At 43.3% G+C, this 22,123-nt stretch overlaps 1 protein-coding gene across 1 annotated transcript in view; it reads left to right on the forward strand.

The window, feature by feature from the left end:
- The first annotated feature begins 499 nt into the window (after window positions 1-499).
- The window catches only part of cux2b (cut-like homeobox 2b), a 91,041-nt gene continuing 69,417 nt past the window's right edge, over window positions 500-22,123 (forward strand). Inside the window, exon 1 of the mRNA XM_077600756.1 lies at window positions 500-738. Within this exon, the coding sequence (XP_077456882.1) occupies window positions 676-738 (63 nt within the window). The 5' untranslated portion in view covers window positions 500-675. The remainder of the gene's footprint in view (window positions 739-22,123) is intronic.

Genomic DNA, 22,123 nt, shown 5'->3' on the forward strand with positions numbered 1-22,123 from the left:
TAAAGTTTTTTTAATTAACAGAAATAGTCACTTGCTTAAGAAGAGATTTTTTTTTGCAAGATACTATTAACAAATCGATATACGAGGCAACATTTCCATCAACATTTTTGTCCTATTAGTAACCTGAAATTGTGTTCATGGAGGAGGAAAATTGATGTATAACATGGCATAGGGAAAACTATTTTATGATTATTATTGGTTCAAACCGAATAAGGAGTCTATAGTGTCTTTTATTGGTGGAAAGTGGGTTCCTCGAGAAAGGAGTAAGTGGGCTTGGCTAAATTCCCTAAACTGCACTGATCTACTCACCTCCTTCTCTCTCTTTTTTTTCAGACGCCATCGATTAGCCACGGGCTTGACGTCAGTATTGATAACTTTGCCGACGCCAAATCAAGTGCGATTGCCCACTTTGAGGTTCGGACCCAGTCAGTCCGCGACCCACACCTCCCCCCACAAACCCCTCTTTTGGCTACTTCTCCACCCCCCCCCCCCCACCCCCCCCCCCCCCCCCCCCCCAAAAAAAAAAAAATTCCAACGAGGAGCGATGTCAACAAAACGCTTTTTTGTCCAAGTGGCGCCCGTGACCAGGAAGGCTCTTTAACTGGGGGGTGAATCCAGCCCACATATTTATTGCAGCCACGGGAAGAAAAAAAAATCTCCTCAATATCCCCCAAGATGGCCGCCGATGTAGGATCGATGTTTCAATATTGGAAGAAATTTGATCTACGGCGGCTTCAGGTTGGTGCTATTCTCTCTTCTCTTGCTGGATTTCGAACAGGCTGGATTTCGTCTCGCCTTCCGGGGAGGGGGTCTCGGTTCTTTTCGGCTGCGCGTGAGAGTGAAGGCGGCGTGCTTTGCATGGCTACTTATTAGAAATTGATCCGTGTTCTGCCTTTGTTCGGTTCAATCATCGATCAGCGAGCGCGGAACAGCGCAGGCTCCGCTAGCTACACCGATCTGGGATCAGCACCGCGGACAGCACCGCTTCTTTTTTTTTTTTACTGGGAGGGGGGGCTTTTTCACCGGCTCCAATCTCCTTAGTTCGCCCGCACGGAAACTTTTAATACGCCGTCGGCTCTCGCTTCTCCAACGGTAACTTTTCACTTTTTTTGGACCGTTTGCCATCGACGGTAGCCTTAAATGCTCATTTCATGCCTTTTTTTTCCGGAGCGACAGCATTTCAAGGCAAGTTTTTGGGGGGTTGGTTGGGTTTGTTTGTGCAAGTGTTGTGGGTGAATTCCACGTTTGAGCGTTGATAAAAGGGTCGTCCGTTTTCCACCACGTTTGTTTGTCGCTTGTCTTCGGGGGAGCCCTGCGAATATCGCCTGGACTTTTGTGGCTCGGAGGCTAGCGAGAGGAAGGAAAGAAGGAAGGAAGGAAGGAAGGAAGGAAGGAATGTGGCAGGTGAGCGAGCACTTTGCTTTTCATCCACTAACGGCGACGGCACATTGTGTCTGTTCGACCAGCCCCCCTCCCGGCTTGACCGCACCGTTTTCCGCAAAGTTGAACGGGCGAACCACCAAATCGAAGATCGTTTTTTTTGTATTGTTCTTTTCTTTTGTATTTGGAGGAAGAAAAGCAGCGGCGATGTCGTTTCGGCTCCCCACCCCTCTCTCATCGAAGCCGCATAGGGCGACTCGACCAGGGGGGCGGCGGCGGCGGCGAGGGGCAGCGAGGGGCTGTGTAATTGTATTCCCCGCTAATGTTTGTAAATCAGACTCGGCCGGTGCAAGGGCACCATCTCCGCCGTCTGACTGATGTCGTGCATCATGACAAATGACAGGAGCATGGCAGCCCAAGCGCCCCCCACAGCCCCCAGCCCTCCCTAACCGAGCAGGGACAATCACATCTGCTGTGTCGAGTGTTATTGCGGCTCCTGGCCGCTGGACCGCCCCGTCTTGCTGGCGTCCGTCCGGGACCAGCATCGCACAAGGGGAACATTTGAAGCAAATTCAACCGAGGCGACTCGTAGAGACCTTCTCAATTGCCTTATTCGTCAGTGCACAGTCTTGCTTAAATGTGCGACTCTAAATGTTATTCCCACAGTATCTTACAGTAGTAGTAGTACATTGTGTTGGGATTGAATAGGAAGGCACCCATCGTTTGCACTTGGTCATCTAATTTAAGACAATATATTAGATGATGGACTGTAATTAGCAATACAGGACAGTGGAAAGCATTAGATTTTTTTTCATCCAATGCTCTTCTTGACATCATTACATTGTGGATCGTTGTACTGATATAGAAAACATGTTTGACTTTACGCCTGTCATTTTTTAGAAAACTGATATAGAAAACATGTTTGACTTTACGCCTGTCATTTTTTTAGAAAATCAGAACGCCATTGACAACTTAAAAATAGAGTTGATTCCGCGGATAACAATGTTTTGTTTGACACGGCAAATTGAGGTGATTCACAAAATTTGGAAACAAAAGAGCAATCAGGAACTTACTGAGACCCAGTTGAAATCTTTGTTATAGTTTTTCATGTTTTCCCCTTGTATTAAAAAAGGCACATATTAGAATTGTAAGAATGATTCTATGAAATTATTTGCAATAGCAAAAACACTGATTTTTTTTTTCCTGGATATGAATTCGTAAACATCCATTTCCTTTGGGACTGGGAGGGCTAGCCGCGTCCATTCGGATTGGACGTCTGTCACTGTCGATGGCAGCCGATTAGTCAGAGACGGGTTGAAATGGCACTTTGTTGACTATTCTCATTTCAATGTATATTGAAAACAGCTTTACGGATCTGTACAATTTTTTTTACAATAATTAGTACCATGTTTAAGTGTCACATTTGTAACTAGAAACAAAATTGTGGAGGCACCATCTTTAGAACAAACAAGTATACATAGTAATCAAGTGTCTGGTAACTTCATAGTGCAAAAGGATTGTAGCGGTGCACCCTCATAAAGCAATTTAAAATTTTAACCAGATTTGCAAATTATTGATGAATTTGCAGTTGTTGTGGTTGGAAAGTTGATCATTAATCACTGATGTAGTCCATTTGATACTCCAATTGACTAGTCACCATTTTTACTCCACTTGAATTCAACCTCGCTAATGAAAGTACGCATCACCCTTTTCATTATAAGTTTCATCGGGGAAATTTCACTTTTGCTACTCTTGCGTTTGTGTGACAGAAACAGAAAATGCAATTTATACGAGCAGTTGACGTAACTACAATCAAAATACAAAGTGTTGGCGCAGTAGAGTTGCATGTCGGACTTGTCTAGGATAAATAATTCACCTGCAGGCTGATGAACAGAGGGCACAAAGAGTGTGAGGTGCTGAGGTGGGGTGACCTTGCTTCCTGCTGGCTGCAGGTCACACGGCCGTTGCTGTGGTAATCATTCACACCGGCCAGATGGCATTTCTGTGGGCGGGCGTGAAAAGGACGGGTCAGGGTCTCGCCTGCCAGACGTCACCAAGAACCCCGGGCCAGCATGGCACCTGGGGACCGCCTCTTTTTTTAATTTAATTTTTTACCGATAGATCACGCTTCGCTTTTGTCTCCTCTCCGTCCAATTGCTTAGCATTCCCTTCCATGTCCAAGCATTTGCCAGATTTAGTCAAAACGCAAGGTATATCTGCCCGGACCTGGAAAAAAAAAAGGCGCCGCCTGAAATCCGAACGCCGCTTGTTTCCTGCGATGTTGCAACGCTGTGCTCATTTGGTGAAATAATGCCTGGATGATTTATCATTTCCTTGACCCCGTTCCCGCTCTTCTCTTCCACGGACGTAAGAGGTGGTGGGGCTTTTTTTCGATGGCGAACAAAAGCGGCGCTGCGTTCGCCATGACTCAGTTGCTCTGGTGTCATCTCTAATCCACACACAGAGACAACAGTATTGCCAAACAGTGAAATTGCTTTGCAGGCCGGATGCCTCGGCTGGCAGCGCGCTAAGTGCGCAGTTTGCCAGTAGCTTCCGCGCACCCACACAAACACACACACACACATTTCCACGCGCTTGAACCATCCAATCTCAAATTGGCTGTGAAAATTGCTCTGTATCTCATTCATTCATGCTTTTTATATTTGTTTGCTGGTACTGTTAATGTCACATGTCTCGGTCTAATCTCATTGTAGCGGAGACTAAAGCCGTCTGAGCGCCCCCGATCCTGTAGTATTTATCCTAATGACTACATGCTTTCAGTCCAAAGCCCAGTTGGCAGCAAGACTTTAAAGTTGCCCTTCACTCTGGCTTCTGTACTGCGGGTTCATGATTGATTCCATTTTTTTTTTTTTTTTGCAACTTGTTTCACGGGGTCGGCAGCTCTTTCCCAAACGGAGCAGATTAAATGTAAAAGGACGTATAATACCGCTACTTGACTCGTAGGGACGGACGTGTCTTCTACAATCTGGCATCCTTTGGACTGCCCTCTCTTGATTTGACATTAGCAACAAAGAACAAAAAAAAAGAGGAAAAGGAGTTTTACACAACCATCTGGGGCAAATTGAGACGTGAAATCCTGGAGCAATAACCCCGGTATATAAACGGAAGAAAAAAAACATTAGAGCGTGAGAGGAGTGAAAAAGACTTTAGCGTTAAGCTGTTTAACCTCAGTGTGTAGCATTAGTGGTAGAGACTTCAAAGCAGATGCTTGAGCGGCGGAAGACGAATGACAAATGGGTTTAGAGAGCGCTACGTTCAGCATTCACACTTGAAGACTAGGCCTGTCATTAATGTCAGCTTAATCACTCTGACCTTCCTTCAAGTAGATTTCCATACCTATCCAATCATTTTTGCCGCGCTTGTGCTCCTGTCTTCACGCCGCCGAATGCGCCGCGTTTTGATAAGCTCCGTTGTGATGGGCTTCACTCACTAACGCCGCCAACGCACACGTATGTGCTCAAAGTCACGCGTACAAATCTGTTACGATTCATTAGTATGTTTGTACTCCAGTGCAGTTTCTGTCGACTCAAATAACGATCAGTTTTTTGGGGAAAAGTCAAACGCATGTCTTTTTAACCGTGACGCACATTTTTCGAAGTACAAAATCACTGAGCGGATGGATGTGCACGAAAATGCTTTGATATGTTTATATTTCGTAGTTTTGCTGTCGTGACCCCTGTGGGGATAATTATATGATAATTAGTGTGGCTTTATATTAATGTTTCAAACTGGAAGATGACGCTCGGCGCAGATTTTGTAAAACATTTTAACATTATTTTTCCTGGTCTAAAATTATAGGATAGGAATCAGATTGGTCTCAGCAAGTCAAAAAATGAGCATCGGAACATCCCTAATAACAATACCTGACGTGTACTTTTAAGGATGACATGATTGGACACGGGTGGCCCGGTGGAAAAGTGTGTCGGCTTCACAGCTCTGGGGTCTTGGGTTCGAATCCAGGTTACGTCCACCTGTGTGGAGTTTGCATTTTCTCTCCTGGCCTGTGTGGGTTTCCTCCGGGTACTCCGGTTTCCTCCCACATTCCAAAAAACATGCATGGTAGGCTGATTGGACACTCTAAATTGCCCCTAGTGGTGAGTGTGAGCGCGAATGGTTGTTTGTCTCCTTGCGCCCTGCGATTGGCTGGCCACCAATTCAGGGTGTCCTCCACCTCTGGCCCAAAGTCAGCTGGGATAGGCTCCAGCACCCCCCGCGACCCAAGTGAGGATAAAGCGGCTCCGAAAATGAGATGAGATGAGATATCTCAAAGCAGTAGCCATTTTTTAGACATCTTTCCTTTTTGGGCCAAGCGCACCCTTGGTAGATGAAGATGCTTCACGGAGATGCCTAATTTTTATTTTTATGATATTTTTTTTCCAGCAGTCTTCTGCTGCCCCGAGGCTGAAGCAATTGCTCGGCAGGAGTAAATAACCAGCTTTAACAAAACTTAAGGGACACATTAGTCTGTGGGAGGACTGCTTGCTAGTTGTAGGGCAGCCTCTTCTTCCTTCACGCTCAGGAAGCATCGGCAGCCAGGCAATGGCTCATCGGCATGAGTATAAAGCTGTGGCCTCTCTCCCTGTTGACAGCCCCCCCACACACACACCCCACCCTCTACCCTCTGCCCAGCCAGTTCATATCGAGCTGTGTTTCCCCACCGCGGCCTTGGCTTTATTTGTTTTTACCAGCTGACGCCACTGCACACATATTGAGCAGCGGTCCTTTCTTGTTCATATCATAGCGTTTCCGGTGAAAGGCCACCCCGACACATATTGTACGAGCCGACTTCTCGACTTACCGTGCCCCACCCGGCTGTAGGCACGTTGCGCTTTATATTTTCTTTTCGACTATACCTGGGGGTCTTGGGTTCCTATGTTGTTGGTCATGTAACATGTGATGAGGTGGTCGCCGGTCTTTTGGTCACCGGTCTTTTGGTCGCCGGTCTTTTGGTCACCGGTCTTTTGGTCGCCGGACTTTTGGTCGCGGTCTTTTGGTCGCGGTCTTTTGGTCGCGGTCTTTTGGTCGCCCGGACCCAAACAACGGGCGACCAAAAGACCGGCGACAAAACAAGGTAAAACAACACGGTCTACGCATCAATAAAAGCCAACAATGGCCCTGAGCAGTTTCACTGAGCGGATGTGTGTGTATGAGTTGGTATGTACATGAGTTGTCCCCTTAGGAAGGTACGTCAGTCAGGGTCTTAACAAGTTCTCCAACAAAAAAACAATAAAAGTCCGGGAAATTTGGAGCCTTTCTTTAGCCTAATAATTACTAGGGCATTAAGTATGACTAAATAGTAATTTGCAGTTTTTATTTAGGGAATTTGAGCAACGATTTAAATGGTAATTATCAATAACCTTCCGGGCGACCAAAAGACCGGCGACCAATCGACCGTGTACTGTGATGAGGTACCCCTGAGATCAATGCTTCTCCAGGTCGTCTTTGGGGAGCTCAGCTGTTCTCATTACACGTTGGGGCTTGGCGAGTGTTTCCCAGACAGCTGTTGGCTTGCTTCACGGTGGTCTTTGGAGTGTGGTCGACTTGTTATTATTTTTACAAAGCGCTACTGTATTATACAGAAAGTATATAGTGGCGTAAAGCTGATAGATTGGTCTGCTTGTCAGTTTTTTTTATTTTTTGTTCTCTCCACCAGAACATAGCTAATTACTGCCTTATTCATCCCCAACAACGTGAGGGCGCGGAATAAATCCGAGTCACGCACTCGTGCTGCTTCACCAGAAAGGTGCAGACTGGGGCCCTAAAGCGAGCGAGTGGCTTCAAGAGGTATAGTTTATCATTTTTAATGGAGAGGAAGAGGAAGTAAAGATGTGAAGCTGGCCTATGTGATTTATGTCGACTCATTCTGGGGGAAGAAAAGAGCAAGTCCACACTATCGCACTTTCTTACAGTCTGTTATGAGACACTCCTACTCCAATCCTTGTCCTTTTACATTCTTGACTCTACACCTTTAATTTTGTCTTGAAACATCTACCTTTTTGTTACAAGTTATTTTCATTTTTATGTAGCATACTTAAGTGCCACGTATATACTTTTTTCCGCCCCTCCGTTATGTTATGTTATTTAGTTTAGCCTGTCAGAAAAACATTTATTTTAGCCTGTTTAGCTTGTTGTTCTCCATTTTACTATTGTTACTTTTATTATGGTTTTTCTTGTTTCTTGATAAAGTAAAAAAATGCCCGTTTTGAAAATGCGAATTATTTATGTATATTTTCATATCCTTTTTATATTTTTTGGCTTGCGCGGCTTATACTCGGGTGCGATTTATAGTCCGAAAAATGTGGTATAATAAACTTAAAAAAATTAATTTAATTTTTCCTAATGTGCAATAATAGGGAAAATAAAATAAAATATGGCATTTCCAGGGCGTTGCCAACTCACATGGGGTCAGACATTTTACCATTGAACTATTTCAGCGAAACCCATGATCACTATCGGCATTTAAGTACGTGGGTGACTAGTATCACAAAATGGCTGCTCTCTTAAACCTTGTAATTCCGTTCATTTTGGCTTGTAGAAATTCATGATTTGCAAACTTATTATTCACAGTAGGTGTTGTCTTTCCCTCCCCTGTTTCTTTGCAAATATTTACCCACTATGTCAAGGTATGACCTTGAATATGTTACTCTTTCATTATATTTTTTGTCTGAACTCTAAGTGAGATGTTAATGTTCAAACTGTGGCTCATGAAAATAACTAAAAGCAGTTCTTTTCTAGAACATTTTGGAAGAGCTGCCAGCTATTATTTCACTGCTATCCTCTCCCAGTCAAATGGGATTGGACGTCTGATGCCGACAGAGACGGCAAATGAGTTCATGGTGGCCCTGGGGATAGTACTTTTATGTACTCCAAAATATACCGCAACGTTGGTATTGTGAATACTGGTAGATGCTTAGCCGCCATGCTAAAGTGCTCTTCTGAGTTTCTGGAAACGACGATGTAACGTCCTTTGTCACATATTGGTTTAGTTTGGTAGTGAAGGAATGAAATCTTTACTTCAGACGTGAAAAATAACATGTAGTAGTGGAAAGCAATGGGGTATCGACTACAGTTTGAAACGGTTAGCTTTGCTAGCGTGTAATATAGTCCTCGAGGCTATTCTGCATTTCTTCCCAGTCTCTCGAGTGCTTTCAAGACCTTGTAAGCTTAATTATATGCAGCTGAAGACTGTAAGCAGGTCACTATTTTTATCTTTTAAATGTGGTAGTTGAGGTTACCATCAACACTGGCGATAATACACATAAACATTATGTCATGTGGTATATTTGAACGTCAATAGGTGAAAAGGGAACGGAGACGTGAATGGAAGTAGCCTCCTTTTTTTTCAATTTCCCTTGTTAGCCTCTGATTGCAATCCTCCTGTAGTGTCTTTTCCAGATGATTTTTACAGTATATTTTCCTCCTGTCTCCCGCTCTCCCATTTCTTGCGCTCACTCCTCAGCAGTTTTCCCCTGACAGGTTCCACAGTGTTTTAGAGGGGATGGATTTAATTGCTCTGTGGGGATTGGTTGGATGTGCCGGGCTCGGCTGTTTAATTAGTGTACCCTGCCGGGATTGGTTTAATGCTTCATGATCTTGAAATTGTCTGATTGTTCAGCCCTCTGGGGACTCTCGCTGCCTACATAGACCAGCAGGTTTAGCTAAACATTGCTCCAGGCTTGCGGCAGAGCGCCTTGAGGAACTGAAATTTGGAGGGTGGAGTGGGGGGTCAACTGAAAAGATAAACCAAGGGCCATGTATTTGTAGTCCAGAATCCAGAATTGGAGAGAAATGAGCCAAACGTGATTGGGAAATTGCAAATTCACAGACCGGTCATATTTAAACTATAGCAAAATACAGTAATCCCTCGATTATCATGGTTAATGTAGACCAGACATGGCCGCGATAAATGAAAAAACGCAAAGTAGGATCACCCCTAATTAAAAAAGCAATATATATATATACAGACGCTCCCCTACTTACGAAGTGCGTGAACATATCTCCAGTGCGCAAAGAACCTTTTTCATTTGTGTCATGAAATATCTCGTGCAGCCATTATTCAATATGGTTGGTAAAAAGCGAAAGGCTTCTAGTGAGGGAGGTCCAAGGAAGAGGCAAGCCATTTCATTTGAAACGAGTGGCAATAATTAAGAAGCTTGATGCGCGTGAGAAAGTGTTGCACGGGAATACAACTTGAATCGTTCGACTGTCAGTACTATTTATAAACATAAAGATCGAGCAGCAGGACCCAAATATTGAACGTTGCACAAAGTTTGCAAATCAATTGAATGATGCCATACAGTGCTACCGCATCATTTATGATGAAAGAAAGAAGAAAACTGTGCCATCGTCGTTAGATCGCTTCTTTCGGCCAGTTTCTAATACATAAATCTCTCTCTCTCTCTCTATACAGTACATATTCTCTCCATTTTATTAAATGTTTTTTTAGTACAAACCAATGCGTGTTACTTATACAAGCCTTAAACATACAAATGCACTTATATAAACCTTCAATATACTTATATAGGCCTTAAACATAAATTATAATACAAAATATAAATTATAATACAAAATATAGCACTGAATCAACTTACAAACAAATTCAACTTATGAACAATCGCTCGGAACCTAACTCGTTCCTAAGTAGGGGAGCGTCTGTATATATATATAGATATAGATATATATAGATATAGACGTATATATACGTATATATATGTATATATACGTATATGTATATATATATGTATATGTGTATATATATGTGTGTATATATATACGTATATATTCCTGCATCCTCACCCTCTTGCTACTGTGACAACGAAATTTCCCGAATACGGGATGAATAAAGTTATCCAATCCAATCCAATATATATGTATATATATATATATATATATATATATATATATATATATATATATATATATATATATATTTTTTCTTCTGTGCTGAGTCCTAGTAGCAAACGGAGGAAAGGGGAGTGGCTTCCGCTTGCGAGTTTCAGTGTGGATTTTCATATTTTTATGAACTTACACCAAAAAACATGCAATTAAAAAAAAAATTCCCGGAGAAAAAAAAATCTGTGATGTAGTGAAGGTTGAAGCTGCGATATTCGAGGGATTACTGTATTTCTTTCTGATACACCAGCAAAAATCACACAAGTTTTTAATGTGGAGTTTTACTCCCTCGCAGGTTTTTGGGCCCCGGACAGTTTAGTGGACCACCTTTTGAAACACGGTAAACGTTGTCTTATTATGACGATCTGTGAATTATGCTCGTGGTCACCTTGAGTTACCGGAGCTGCACAGATTACATTTGTGTGAAAGGTTTGGGGCGTGTCTGCGTCCCCTCGGCGGCCTTCTACGGGATGTCCTTGATTTAGTTCAATCACGCCAGTGTTTTTTTGACCTCAAGAGTAAATGTACTTGGCATCAGATCACGGATAAGGAGGAGCGTGCTAGCCCAGTCCGGCACAGATAGTATTTATCGAAGGCTAAACTCAATCCGCTTCTTCAAACTTATCGAGCCTTTGCGTCGAAACAAGTCAACCTTGGAAGTGCGGAAATCTCCGTTGGCTGGTCACGATAATCTGGTCCTCTTGGACTGTCTCTTCAGGTAGATGCTTTTGTCGACTAAATGCTGCTAACTCCTGGGGCTCATATTCCCTCCTCTGTTTGTTTCCTGTGGCGTTTACATCGTTACACGGAGACCTTGCGCGGATGCGCATCATCACCACGGCGATTGAACACATGGTAACTGAGCTGCTCCCAAATGAGTTCCATCCCTGATTCGCATCCCCCCGATCTCGTTGGCTCTCTGGGGGAGATGCCCTGATTATTGAGTGACTTTGTGCTGGGGTTGAGGGCCCTCCCCAGCTGTTTGGGTTGCTGTTGTGATGATGACGAATTGACGAATATTTCAATCTTCTGGAATAATAATTTGTAGAATATTATTTTGTTGCAAATGGGTGATATTTTACATCCTACCCTTCAGATTTTAAATAGTACATATAAAAGGTCCTAAAATAGCAGTTTGTGAGCAAATTTAGAGGCCAAATCTATCAGTTAACCTTGATTAAATATCTCACTATGCCTCATGTAATACATCAGAATAAGAGGACTCTTTATTTTCCTTTTGTCATTTTAGTCTGCAGTTATGTAGGTAAACTGCTACTCCAAAGTAAATGCTAACATCAGTTTGAATTTGCAACTCTGCTACTGTCATGATGCTAAATATTTTACATACATTAAAAAAAATCATGGAATAAGACAAAAATCAGTGATCTGTAGCACAAAATAATCAATGCTTTCATACTTTATCACCTATTTTTGAAGTGGCCAACAAATGGCCAATTTTTTTGAGAATTTTAAAGCAAAAATGCCATGCAATTCTGAAATTGACCCTGAATTACGCTTAGATGAAGATAATCCTTTAATTTTGACAGTGCTGTTATATACCTTTTAAGGAAAAAAAGGTCTAGTCATTCAAAAGCAATAGTGTTTGTTTGGTTTAATTCATGATTAAACTAACTACGTTTACTAACATTTAGGAGAGGCATTGGCTTTTTTGGAGAGGTCCCTATCACTGGCATGGTAAAAAAAAGCAAAAAAACAGCATCCATACGATAAGTGCTTAAACACAATAACGACAACCGTCTTTGATAACTCCCCCAAACATAATAATCGAGAGCCGCTTCTCACTCCGAATTGATATTGCTATCCCCCAATGGCCTCACGGCCACGGCTGTGCGTCCAGCGTCCGTCTAGACGTGCGCTATCATTAACCTGCCGCGACCTCTACCTCCGTCCAATTGGCCCAGGCATCCCCTGCAGTCTAGCCACAGAAGCTCCGCCTGTCCGCAGGGAGCCGGGGCTCCTCTGGACCGTCCATTAGAGCCACTAGCCTCCGCCGCGGGCTTTAATAGGCCAAGTGGCCGGAGCATCTTTCAGACTGCTGAATAATTCACAACGTCTGGGCACTGTCTCGTCCCGGGGCACAGGGGGAGGTGAACTGGGGTGCAGGGGTTAATAACAGGTCTGTCAGTAGCTGCTCAACCCCCCCACACCACCCACCACCTCCGACGACGTGCCCGCCCGGCCCCTCCTCGCGTCCGAAACAATCCTATTCGGTTGATTAGATTTTTCAAAATGGATCAATTTTTAATCAGCGGAGCATCTGACTATGGTCAATACTATCGTAGATGGGAAGACAGTTGCTGGACAGCTGTCTTTATTTGGAGGAATGTTTGCCTTTTTTTTAATGAAACAAGCGTAAGGATGCTTAGACTAATGAAGTCTTACATTTGTTGTTGTGTTAGGCGCCTTTTCTTACTTCGTGTAACGTTACATTCAACAATGCTAGTGCTTTCTTAATGTGACTTTTGAATAGTTAGGGTATTTTCTTTCAGGGCTAATGAGATAAATCAATGTACGGGGGATTTTTTTATTTTTAATTTAGGCTTTTCGCAATTTTTGAGGTTGATCGCTGATCAGGGAGTTCTTCTTTGACGCTACATTTCTTGAACTCGTTATGCTCTTACCCAGAACATTCGCCAAGTCAACAAGATAGTGTCAATCGTAATGTTTTTATTCGTCTATCCGTAAATGGCAAACCCTATCGGAAACTCTCAGAAACATTCTGGATATTTTATCTCAAACATTCTGATTTGGTCAACATTTGTCTCAGTGTAAACAAACAGGTGCCATCGATCAACAGTTTTCTGTTGCTAAATAGTTGTAACTTATATTCTGATTTATTCAACATGTATCATGATGTTGTGGCAATTCTATTTACTACAGACATGACACATTACAAGAAATTTCAGATTTGGGCCTATGGGCTCTAATACAATGTATTTTTTTTCCAACATCATATAAAAAAAACAAGTAGGTCCTCATCCAAATGATTAAATACTAATTATATATTTTATTTCCACACCGATATGATTTTCCCATTGAAAGTTGATTTCTTGATGGTGTAATCAAGACATGATTTGAAATTACACTGTAGCCCCGAACACTTTGAATTTAGTTTTAGGACCACCTGCATGTCACTATAGCAAGCAATAAGAAAGGCGAAGCCTAATTAACCTAGTCATCCATATGCCACCTTTACATTATATGTAAATAAAACGGTGTCCTTTTAAGTAATAATATCTTTTAGTAAGCAAGGTCAAATAATGCAACGTGCTGTAAAATCAATACTGTTCTGTCCTGATGGGAGTAAATCATTTATCAAAGTCAAAAGAATAGATCGATAATATCACAACACATAACAACAACAACACATTGCGTCAAAAGAAAAAGCCATGCTATTTAAAATGATTTTTTTGTCAGACACATGTCGAAAACTACCTCAAAAGTATTATTGGGGAGACTGAAATGGTAAACTAAGTTGGGCTTTTGTGGATTGCTGTTCATCAGAATTGTGTGCTAAGAAAAAAAACTAGACTAGCATTAAAAGCTGAATAGACTTTGTTGGGAGGTCAACACAAAAGAAACTCAGTGTGACTTCAATAAATCAAGGAGTGTAAATAGAGTCAACCTGATTTACATTTGAGGTAACTTTTGACTTAACCTTCCGTGTCTGATTGATGATCAGGATTTGAATGCCCAACTGCCAATTTCTCTCAAAACAAACCACAATTTTGTCAAAACGTACTCCTTTGTTACCACAAGACGCTATAATTTGATACCTTTTGAACGTGAAGTATTAAAACAGGGGTGTCAAACCTATTTTTGTCGTTCTCGTTTCCTTCGGGGAAGTCAATCATCACTACGAACTGATCCGATTGCCTCATAATATTCAAGAAACTGAATGATAACTTTTGAGATACGAAGTCAATAAAATGATTTAATTCCATTTATTTTAAAACAGGGACTGATAACAAAAACTCTAGCAATGTCTTAATGTTTTTTTAATTGTGATAATCACTAAAATTGGTATTTTAACAAGAAACATGAAGTCGATGCGCATAATTAGGTTAGGTTAGAACTTTATTTCATCCTGTATTCGGGAAATTTCTTGGTTGCAGCAGCAAGACAAACACAAGACACACAAGACATTGTAGACCTAGGTAAAAAATTAAATACCAAAATGCAATAAAAAAAGACAGAAAAGCAGCAAAATCACAAAATGAGATACTTTATTTTATTTTATTATTATAAATTTTTTAAATTAATTATTTAATTATTAATTATAATTAATTAATATAATTAATAATAATTCATTTAAAATTAAAATCAACTTTTATTTGGGACATCGTTGACATATGTCAAGCAGATATATCACATTTTTAAATGAACAATTGGCTACTAGCTGGATTTTCGTTTGTACCTTTAGCCATTTTTAGCAATAGCTAGTGTCACTGCCGGCGTGTCGTGGCTCTCTTGCCCTCTAACCGATTGTGCCCTGGCTGTCTGTTTAATATGCAAAGGCGGTCATTCAGGGAGTAATCCGGACCAGTGTAAACCAAACGGCTGCAATCATTAGCTGGGCTGCCGAGCAACGCTCCATCATTTTGTTAGTACATTTGGAGAAGATTCGCCCCTCCGAGCCCCCGACGGGCCGAATCTCCCCGTTGCTGGCTTTGAGTCGAGCAGAGGACTGCTTCTAAAAAGCAACCCAAACAACAACCGGAGTAAATACACTGTAAGTGGAGTTACTTAATGGGACGTTTTGCATGCTTCATTTGCAACTATGGATTGAAGGTCCATTAAAAGACATCAATGTTGTCTTGGAGTACAGCGTAGAGTTTGAAGTTACGTAAGATGGATGGATTTAGTCACGTCTTCTCTTTCTTGTCGGAAAGATGTGATTGGAAACAGGAGTTTTGGAGAGAAAAAAAATTGGATCTACAAAATATTTGGACTCTAACACTGCTATTATTCTGCAGCATTTTCTTTGATCGGCTGATGCAAGCATGACTCCGCGTGGCACCATACACGCCCTGAGGGAAATATTAGTGTTATTTATGAGAACCTTTTTAGCCCAAGTTCAATAGCGGCAGTCTGATGGTCAGTGTACAGAGGGACTATCTGGCAGGGGAGGGGTAGCGGGGGCAGACCTGGCGTCAGCCACACTGACAAGCTCTTATTTACCGTCTAGATCTATGACTCATTTTATGTACCCAATCGTAAAGCGCCGAGATTTATCGAAGGTAACGGGACGGTGGGGAATACCCCACGAGACTGGCACATTCGCTCCAGATTCTCCTAGAAGTTCACGTCAAGGGGCCCGGGAAGACTCGGGGGGGCTTGATGAGGTAGTCTATATCTCAGTCAGATGAAGACACTTGATTCGTTTGTCCCGTTAAAAAAAACAAGGGCTAATAGATGACCGCGGGAGGATTAATAGCAGCTTATTGGTCAGCTCTCGTGACCTTCCGTCTGAGGGATCTGCTGCGAGACCACCGTCGATAAAGGCAAGCTTCATGAACATACTGTCGAGCATTGGAGGCTTTGTATTACATTGTTGACATCCTCCGTGAGCATGTACTATGCCATGCTCCATTAATATCAATGGGAAGAGCAAAAACAAAAAGGAATTGTAAACTGCCTTTGTTCTGACAGGATTGCTATCAGCCACAGCTGAAAATGAAATCAAACTTCCATTGTTGTGGAAACAGTTTAATCCAATCGTGATCTGATGTAACAAAGTGCCACAATATCTCTGTCTGCATACATAATTGTAGCCGACTTAGCCCCGTCACTTTACATTAACCTCCGCCGCAACATGAGACGGGCTTCGCTAATCTGCCATTGTTAGGATTGGCAGTGTGGAGCAAGTGCAAAACAGATTTGGCACTTAATTGTCAAGTAAATGCTTTAGAACGACACGGGGCCTCATCTCCTGTTTGAGCCAATATTCTTGAAATGGAATAATCAGATTGCGGCGGAGGCCAATGAGTGGTAGGCCGACTTTCCTCATTGACTCGCTTACTTTTTGCCAGCTAGTTTAATCACCAAAGACCTTTAAATTCACCGCACGCGAGCGGGCCCATATGCGCACGCCATGGCTCGACGTTTGGTCTCCCGTCGCCGTTTGTTCAAATGTTCAGCGGCCGACGCGAGACCGTACGATCCCGTGGCGTTAGCCAGCGGCAGCCAAGTGACCTCACGCACCTCAATATGGCAGCATGTGCAGTCCCATCAAAGCGCTTTGACTCCCACGTCTCCCGCCGAACGCGGTTTTGCAACTTAAAACAAAAAGCTGATTGGTCCCTCTGTCAAGCTCCCCCCCTCGGATGAGGTCTCAGCCCGGGAGGTAAAATAGCTCAAATTTCTCATGTGCTATGCCATTTTGTCACTTTGCCTGTTCCACTTATTCAGTGTTTTTTTCTCTTTTTTTTGACTTGCTGAGCTTGAGGGGATGCGAGTGCCATTTCGCACCCAGATCTGAGTTGTGTTGATTGAATTAGACAAAGTCGGGAGATAATTAAGAACCGCAAGGCGCTGCAAAACTGTCTGCTTGGTGAAAATGAGACGCTGCCACATCAATGAGCTAGCTGGCTCTGCTTGATGTCAGTGGCGGGTTATATCAGTTGACACTCTTACCTCCTTTCCCTTTAATGTTTCTCCAAATATGATTAATCATACACTGTACAAGCATTGCTTCTGACAAGAGTAGTGCATTTTCACAGCTTTGTGTGTTCCAATCAGGATTCAAAGCTGCCAAGTGCAGTTTTTGGTAAAAGCAACGTCTTAAAGAGGTGTGTCTGAGTTCACGTTAAAAAGAATCAAATTGAATATCTTAGCGCTTTGGTTTATTTAACTTTTTTTTATTTGCACACGCACAGTAGTAACAGTATCCGCACTCTGAGTTGCGTAAATAGAAAAAGTTGTTCATTACATACAGCCAGTAAGGCAAAATATGATAATAATTTTCAGTTTAGCAGAAAATTCATGGTTGAGTCTGCTTCATAAAAGTGTTACTGTGGCATTCCTTGCCTTTCTCTTTCTTTTTTGTCCAATTATTAACCCCTGACTTTATGCATGTGTACCACGCGGTGGTGATTCTTCTCTTGGATTGGATAGCTACCGTATTTTCTCGCATAGAAGCCGTGTTTGTAACACAAAAAAATGATGACTGACTCAATGGTACGGCTTATATGTCCACAAATTAGACTTGACATGCACGAAACTGCAAGGGGCGAAACGCCGTGACACAAAATAATGCGGTCATTTATTTAAAAATAGAGGGCGCCGCCATTTTACCGTAGTTAAACGTGCTCGGACTGGCCAGACACGAGTAGCCTTTATAGATGTGTTCGTAATGTTTACCATGTTCACAACATCCCAATAGTTGTTAAAGCTGATTGAAGGGCTTGAGGTCGATCATCAAAATATCAGCCTTGATACCTGCGTAATGTGTATCTCATGCTATCATTGCACCCAGAGACTTGGTGAAAAGTAGACCGCTATGGACAAACTTCCTGGTTGTACTGCTCATGTGACTTCCTTTTTGAATTTGTCCATGTGCAGGCACCCTTTCAGACGATCGTTTCGATTCGTACATTATCTCAGAAATACCACGTGCGACAATTTTTCTTAAGATTTTCCTTTTAAAGTAACACATTTGTACTCCCTATTAAACCCATGAATATGGAGGTGAAAATTGTGGGCGTCTTACACGGGAGGAATCGTAAAAATCAATGATTTAAAGGCCATTTTAAGGGCGCGGCTTATATAGACGAGAAAATACGGTAACCGGGTGACTTTAATGCTGAAAATGGTCTCGCTGAGCTCCAATATTCAGGCATGGCAGAAAGTTCTGTTTATGCAAGCGTCTGTCTGTGTGGCTTTTGTGTTTGTGTTGGCCAGAATGCGAAAGAAGGCAGCGAATGTTCCGAGGGCCCCCGAAGGGGCTGCGCCGTAGGCACGGAGGGCGGAAGAGCAGAGGAACACTGTGTCAAAGGCTAATTTTCAAAGCCACTCACGGGCGCTCATCTCTCACTGTGAAGTGGCAAGCGTGGCAAGTGGCTTGCGCGTTGTCATGGATACCAAAGCACGGGACCCCGGAGATGGGGAGCGGGGGACCAATGGCTGCCCCGTCTATAGGATTCCTGTCAGCTCGGACCTGATAGATGGCGGTGACGGATCATTTGTCATATTGTAATTGTTCCCAGCAAACACACAATGCCGGCTAGGAGAAACGCTAATGTGGCGCTAGGCTAATAAAGTGGCGAAAAGCCAGGAATTGCGCGATCCAACGTCCGTCTCTTCCGCTTAAGGAGACAATGGCTCTGTTGTCGTAGCTGGGTCGACTCGTTAGAGCAGAAAGGAGAAAAAGCGCGGCTAACGGAATAAAACGAGACAATCGTAAAGCAAACGGCAGTCACTTCTCCGTATCGACGTGGCTAGGTGGGGGGAACGTCTGGGAGGAGAGTTGGCGGCAGAAGCAAGAACAACGAGAGTTGTTTTAACACTACCCTCATCTCTCTCTCTGGCCTATGAAAAGGGGGAAGGAGAATGTTTGTCAGTGAGAAGAAATACGGGAGATGCGTAGCTGGGGATGAGGAGGGGGGGGGGGGGGGGGGGGGGTCAGGACTTTTATCTGCTGGCTTCTGGAATTGCCTGAGCTGAGTACAAATGACTCTGGATACACAAAGGTGGCATTTGTTCTCACTTGTTTTGGCTCAGGCTCTGTATCCTTTCCTCTTGCAACTGGGAATTTCCGGACGAAAAGGCTAAGATTATTGTGATAATCGATCAACGAATCTGATTTAAAACGAGAACATTCTTCGGGATATTATTTCGAATTGGTAGTGGAAGTTTTTGCATTAATGGAACAGGGCTTTCATTATGTTTGATTCAACAAGTGACAGAAGAGCAACTAAAATGGAAAGAATAGGTCAAACAAACATATATGTATTCAACTCGTACCAGATTTAAGCATTGTTACTGTCTTGGTTGGAGAGGTTCATTCTTTACGTTACAAGTTATAAGAAGTGACGGTTGTACGGTTTGAATATTGCTTGTGTCCCGTCTTTTCACATCCGTTTGGATAGAAATGGAGACTAACGGCAAAGAACTGGGCTTGAAATAGACATTTTTGCTTTACTTTGCTTGTTGTACGTCAGCCTTCTCTGAAGCCATATCTGTAAGCCAGTCAGAATTAAGTCTGATGGCTGCGTAGAGGACGGTGACAGGTAGTTGAAGTGATCTGTATGTGGTCTGCTCGGCTGTCTTGTGGATTATGTAAAACGCAGTGAGGTGGCGTTGTATCGCTTTGCCCTCACAGCGGCCCGTCTCCGAACACCAGGTTACGTTACGTGAATATGCCGCAAAGAAAAATAGAAGCTTCTCATTTGTACCCATAAGAAATCCCCCCTCGGCTCCTCTCGGGAAAGTGGTCGATAGCATCAACTCAGCTTGAGGCTCCAACGGCTGATGGAGTTTTGACGTTTGTACATCAACGCCGACGTTTAATGTGTGATCTGTTTTTCTCGTAACCTGGCCCTCTTGTGCCCTGCTCCTCATTTGGCCAATTACCACACCCGTGGTGAGAACAAACAGTTTCCCTACTTAATAATTCACATCACATTCATCTGATACTCGCTTACCACGGGCAATTTAGTAGTTGAATAATTCTCTGAAAAATGATTTTATTATGGCCACGTGTTATGAATGTGGCTGGAGCCGTGGAGAGTGGAGTGGAGGATTTCAAATTGCGTCCGCGGAGCGAGGGAACCCAGGCTAGGTAATGTCTTCTAATGTTCTCAGCCATATGCATTGTTTTCAGGGCTCATCGGTTTTACATCGATTCCCACTGAAGTGTTTAATTGCATCATGAATATGATCTAATTCCGTCCTTTTCTCTGAAAGTGGAGCATGCTCTGCAAATGATGTACAGCCTTGACAGCTCCACATCAGGATGTATTTTATATGGAATGTAAATTATAGTGTTAAATTAGCCCGGAAAGATAACTAGCTGGCGCTGGGGAATGGACTCAACAGTTTAATTTAGCGGCAAAAGGCCGTGAAGGGATAAATCACCTTTCTTCTCGCTTGCTATACTGTTTCATTTTAGGCTTTATTTTTACATTTTTGCTTGTGATATCACTTTCTTTTGCCCAACGACTTGCTCGGAAGTGCGCCGCGTTGCTTGTGGTGTCAGTTCACTGGTTAGGAATGTTTCAATTTGAGAAGACAGTCTGGCAGACGTTCTTCGCTCGCATGTATTTTTAAAGCCGGTTATGGTGAAACGCTCGTAGCGCGGTTGCCAAAATTCTGCCGTCAAAACAACTGGAAAACTGTGAAATACACGTAAAAAAACGGATTGTAAAAATGCGTTTCATGGTTGATTTTGGAAGATTTGGTGACGACACTGTGGTTTTCTCCCTCTCAACTTGGACTGGAATCCACGTGGTCATCATTATCTTGTCCAGTTCTCGCAAAGGTGCAATTCTAAAAACCAGTGGATTTTTAGAGTACTACTAAATGTGACTTGGATTTGTTAAGCTGTTTTAGCACAGTGCTTGCTTGTAGCACCTAAGACGTTGTTACGATCGGGGATGGAGGACCCCAAAGCAGGCAAGCGCTGCAAATCTGGTTTTCGAATCCTTTATTTAGAATCGTCCACGCGAAGGGCAAGGCACAAGAGGGGATAGCGTAGACGAGTTGTTGGTCGTACAAGGATGGTCAGTCGCCGTGAAGTACGTTGGGAAGTCCAGAGTGGGGTGTACGAGGGCGAAGTCGTAGTCCGTGGTCGTGGGGCTGAGCGTGGTCGGAATCCTGGGTACAAACATGAGGTCGTAGATCAAACAAGGTAGGCAAGGAGGAATTACGAGAGGGTACCTAACAGTAGGACTGATAAGACGATCCAGCGGCATGGTCATGTTCTTGGTGGCCTTAAATACTCCTCACTGGCTAATGACTCCCACCTGGAAGCGCTTGAGTCATCAGGGGCTGGCCCAGTGATTGGATAGCAGGCACACCCCGCCACCAGTCTGGCCCTGGGCCTGCCAGACGTCATTATTTGTCCACTGGGGTCAGGGTAGGGCGACCACAACATCCTGACCTCCCACTTTTCTTGTTCACGGCTAAAGCTCGTCTTAACTGACCTTCGCTACTCGTCGGTTTATCCCAGGGGAAGTGACCACACTATTATTGGGAATTAACCTCCTTCACCCTAAAAAGGCAAGATGACCCCAGATGTAGCCTTCTTCCATGCCTAGTTCTATCCTGAAGACCAAATAGCCTTGGAATGAATTGACATTCAATGCAATTGGACGCCTGAAAAGCGCCCAGGGCCAAATGTCATACACTAGTTTTGCTCATGTCATACCTGCGTAGTGATATTTGGACTGAAAAGCACCACTTAGCACCAAACAAACTCCTTGTTCTTTGAATTCCTCTCACTGTACGCTGCTGGTTTTGACACCTCTCCGGAGGAAAAGGGCCCTTAAATCATCAAGTGGGGCTGTAGTTGTTTTCCTTGTTGTTTTCATCTCCCGGGGTAAGCTTTTGGGGAGGAATTGGGATGTTAAATGAGCTAGGAAAGGCCTGCTGAGGCTTTTTTTTTCTCTCAAAGGGTTGAGTCAGTCAGTCGAGAATCGCAGCGCAGCGTTTGAGGCGGCTGTGTGAAGTCATTTTCCGGGAGCGCGAGCGGGAGAGGGCTGCGGATTAGGCAGCGCCTCTGAGCCGGAACAAGTCTGTCTGGGAAGGGATGAAGGCTGCAAACCACAGATCTAATTCCCGCTCACACTGCTCGACAGCAGAGACGCTC

The sequence above is a fragment of the Stigmatopora argus genome, chromosome 5, assembly GCF_051989625.1.
Source record: "Stigmatopora argus isolate UIUO_Sarg chromosome 5, RoL_Sarg_1.0, whole genome shotgun sequence".
NCBI lineage: Eukaryota > Metazoa > Chordata > Actinopteri > Syngnathiformes > Syngnathidae > Stigmatopora > Stigmatopora argus.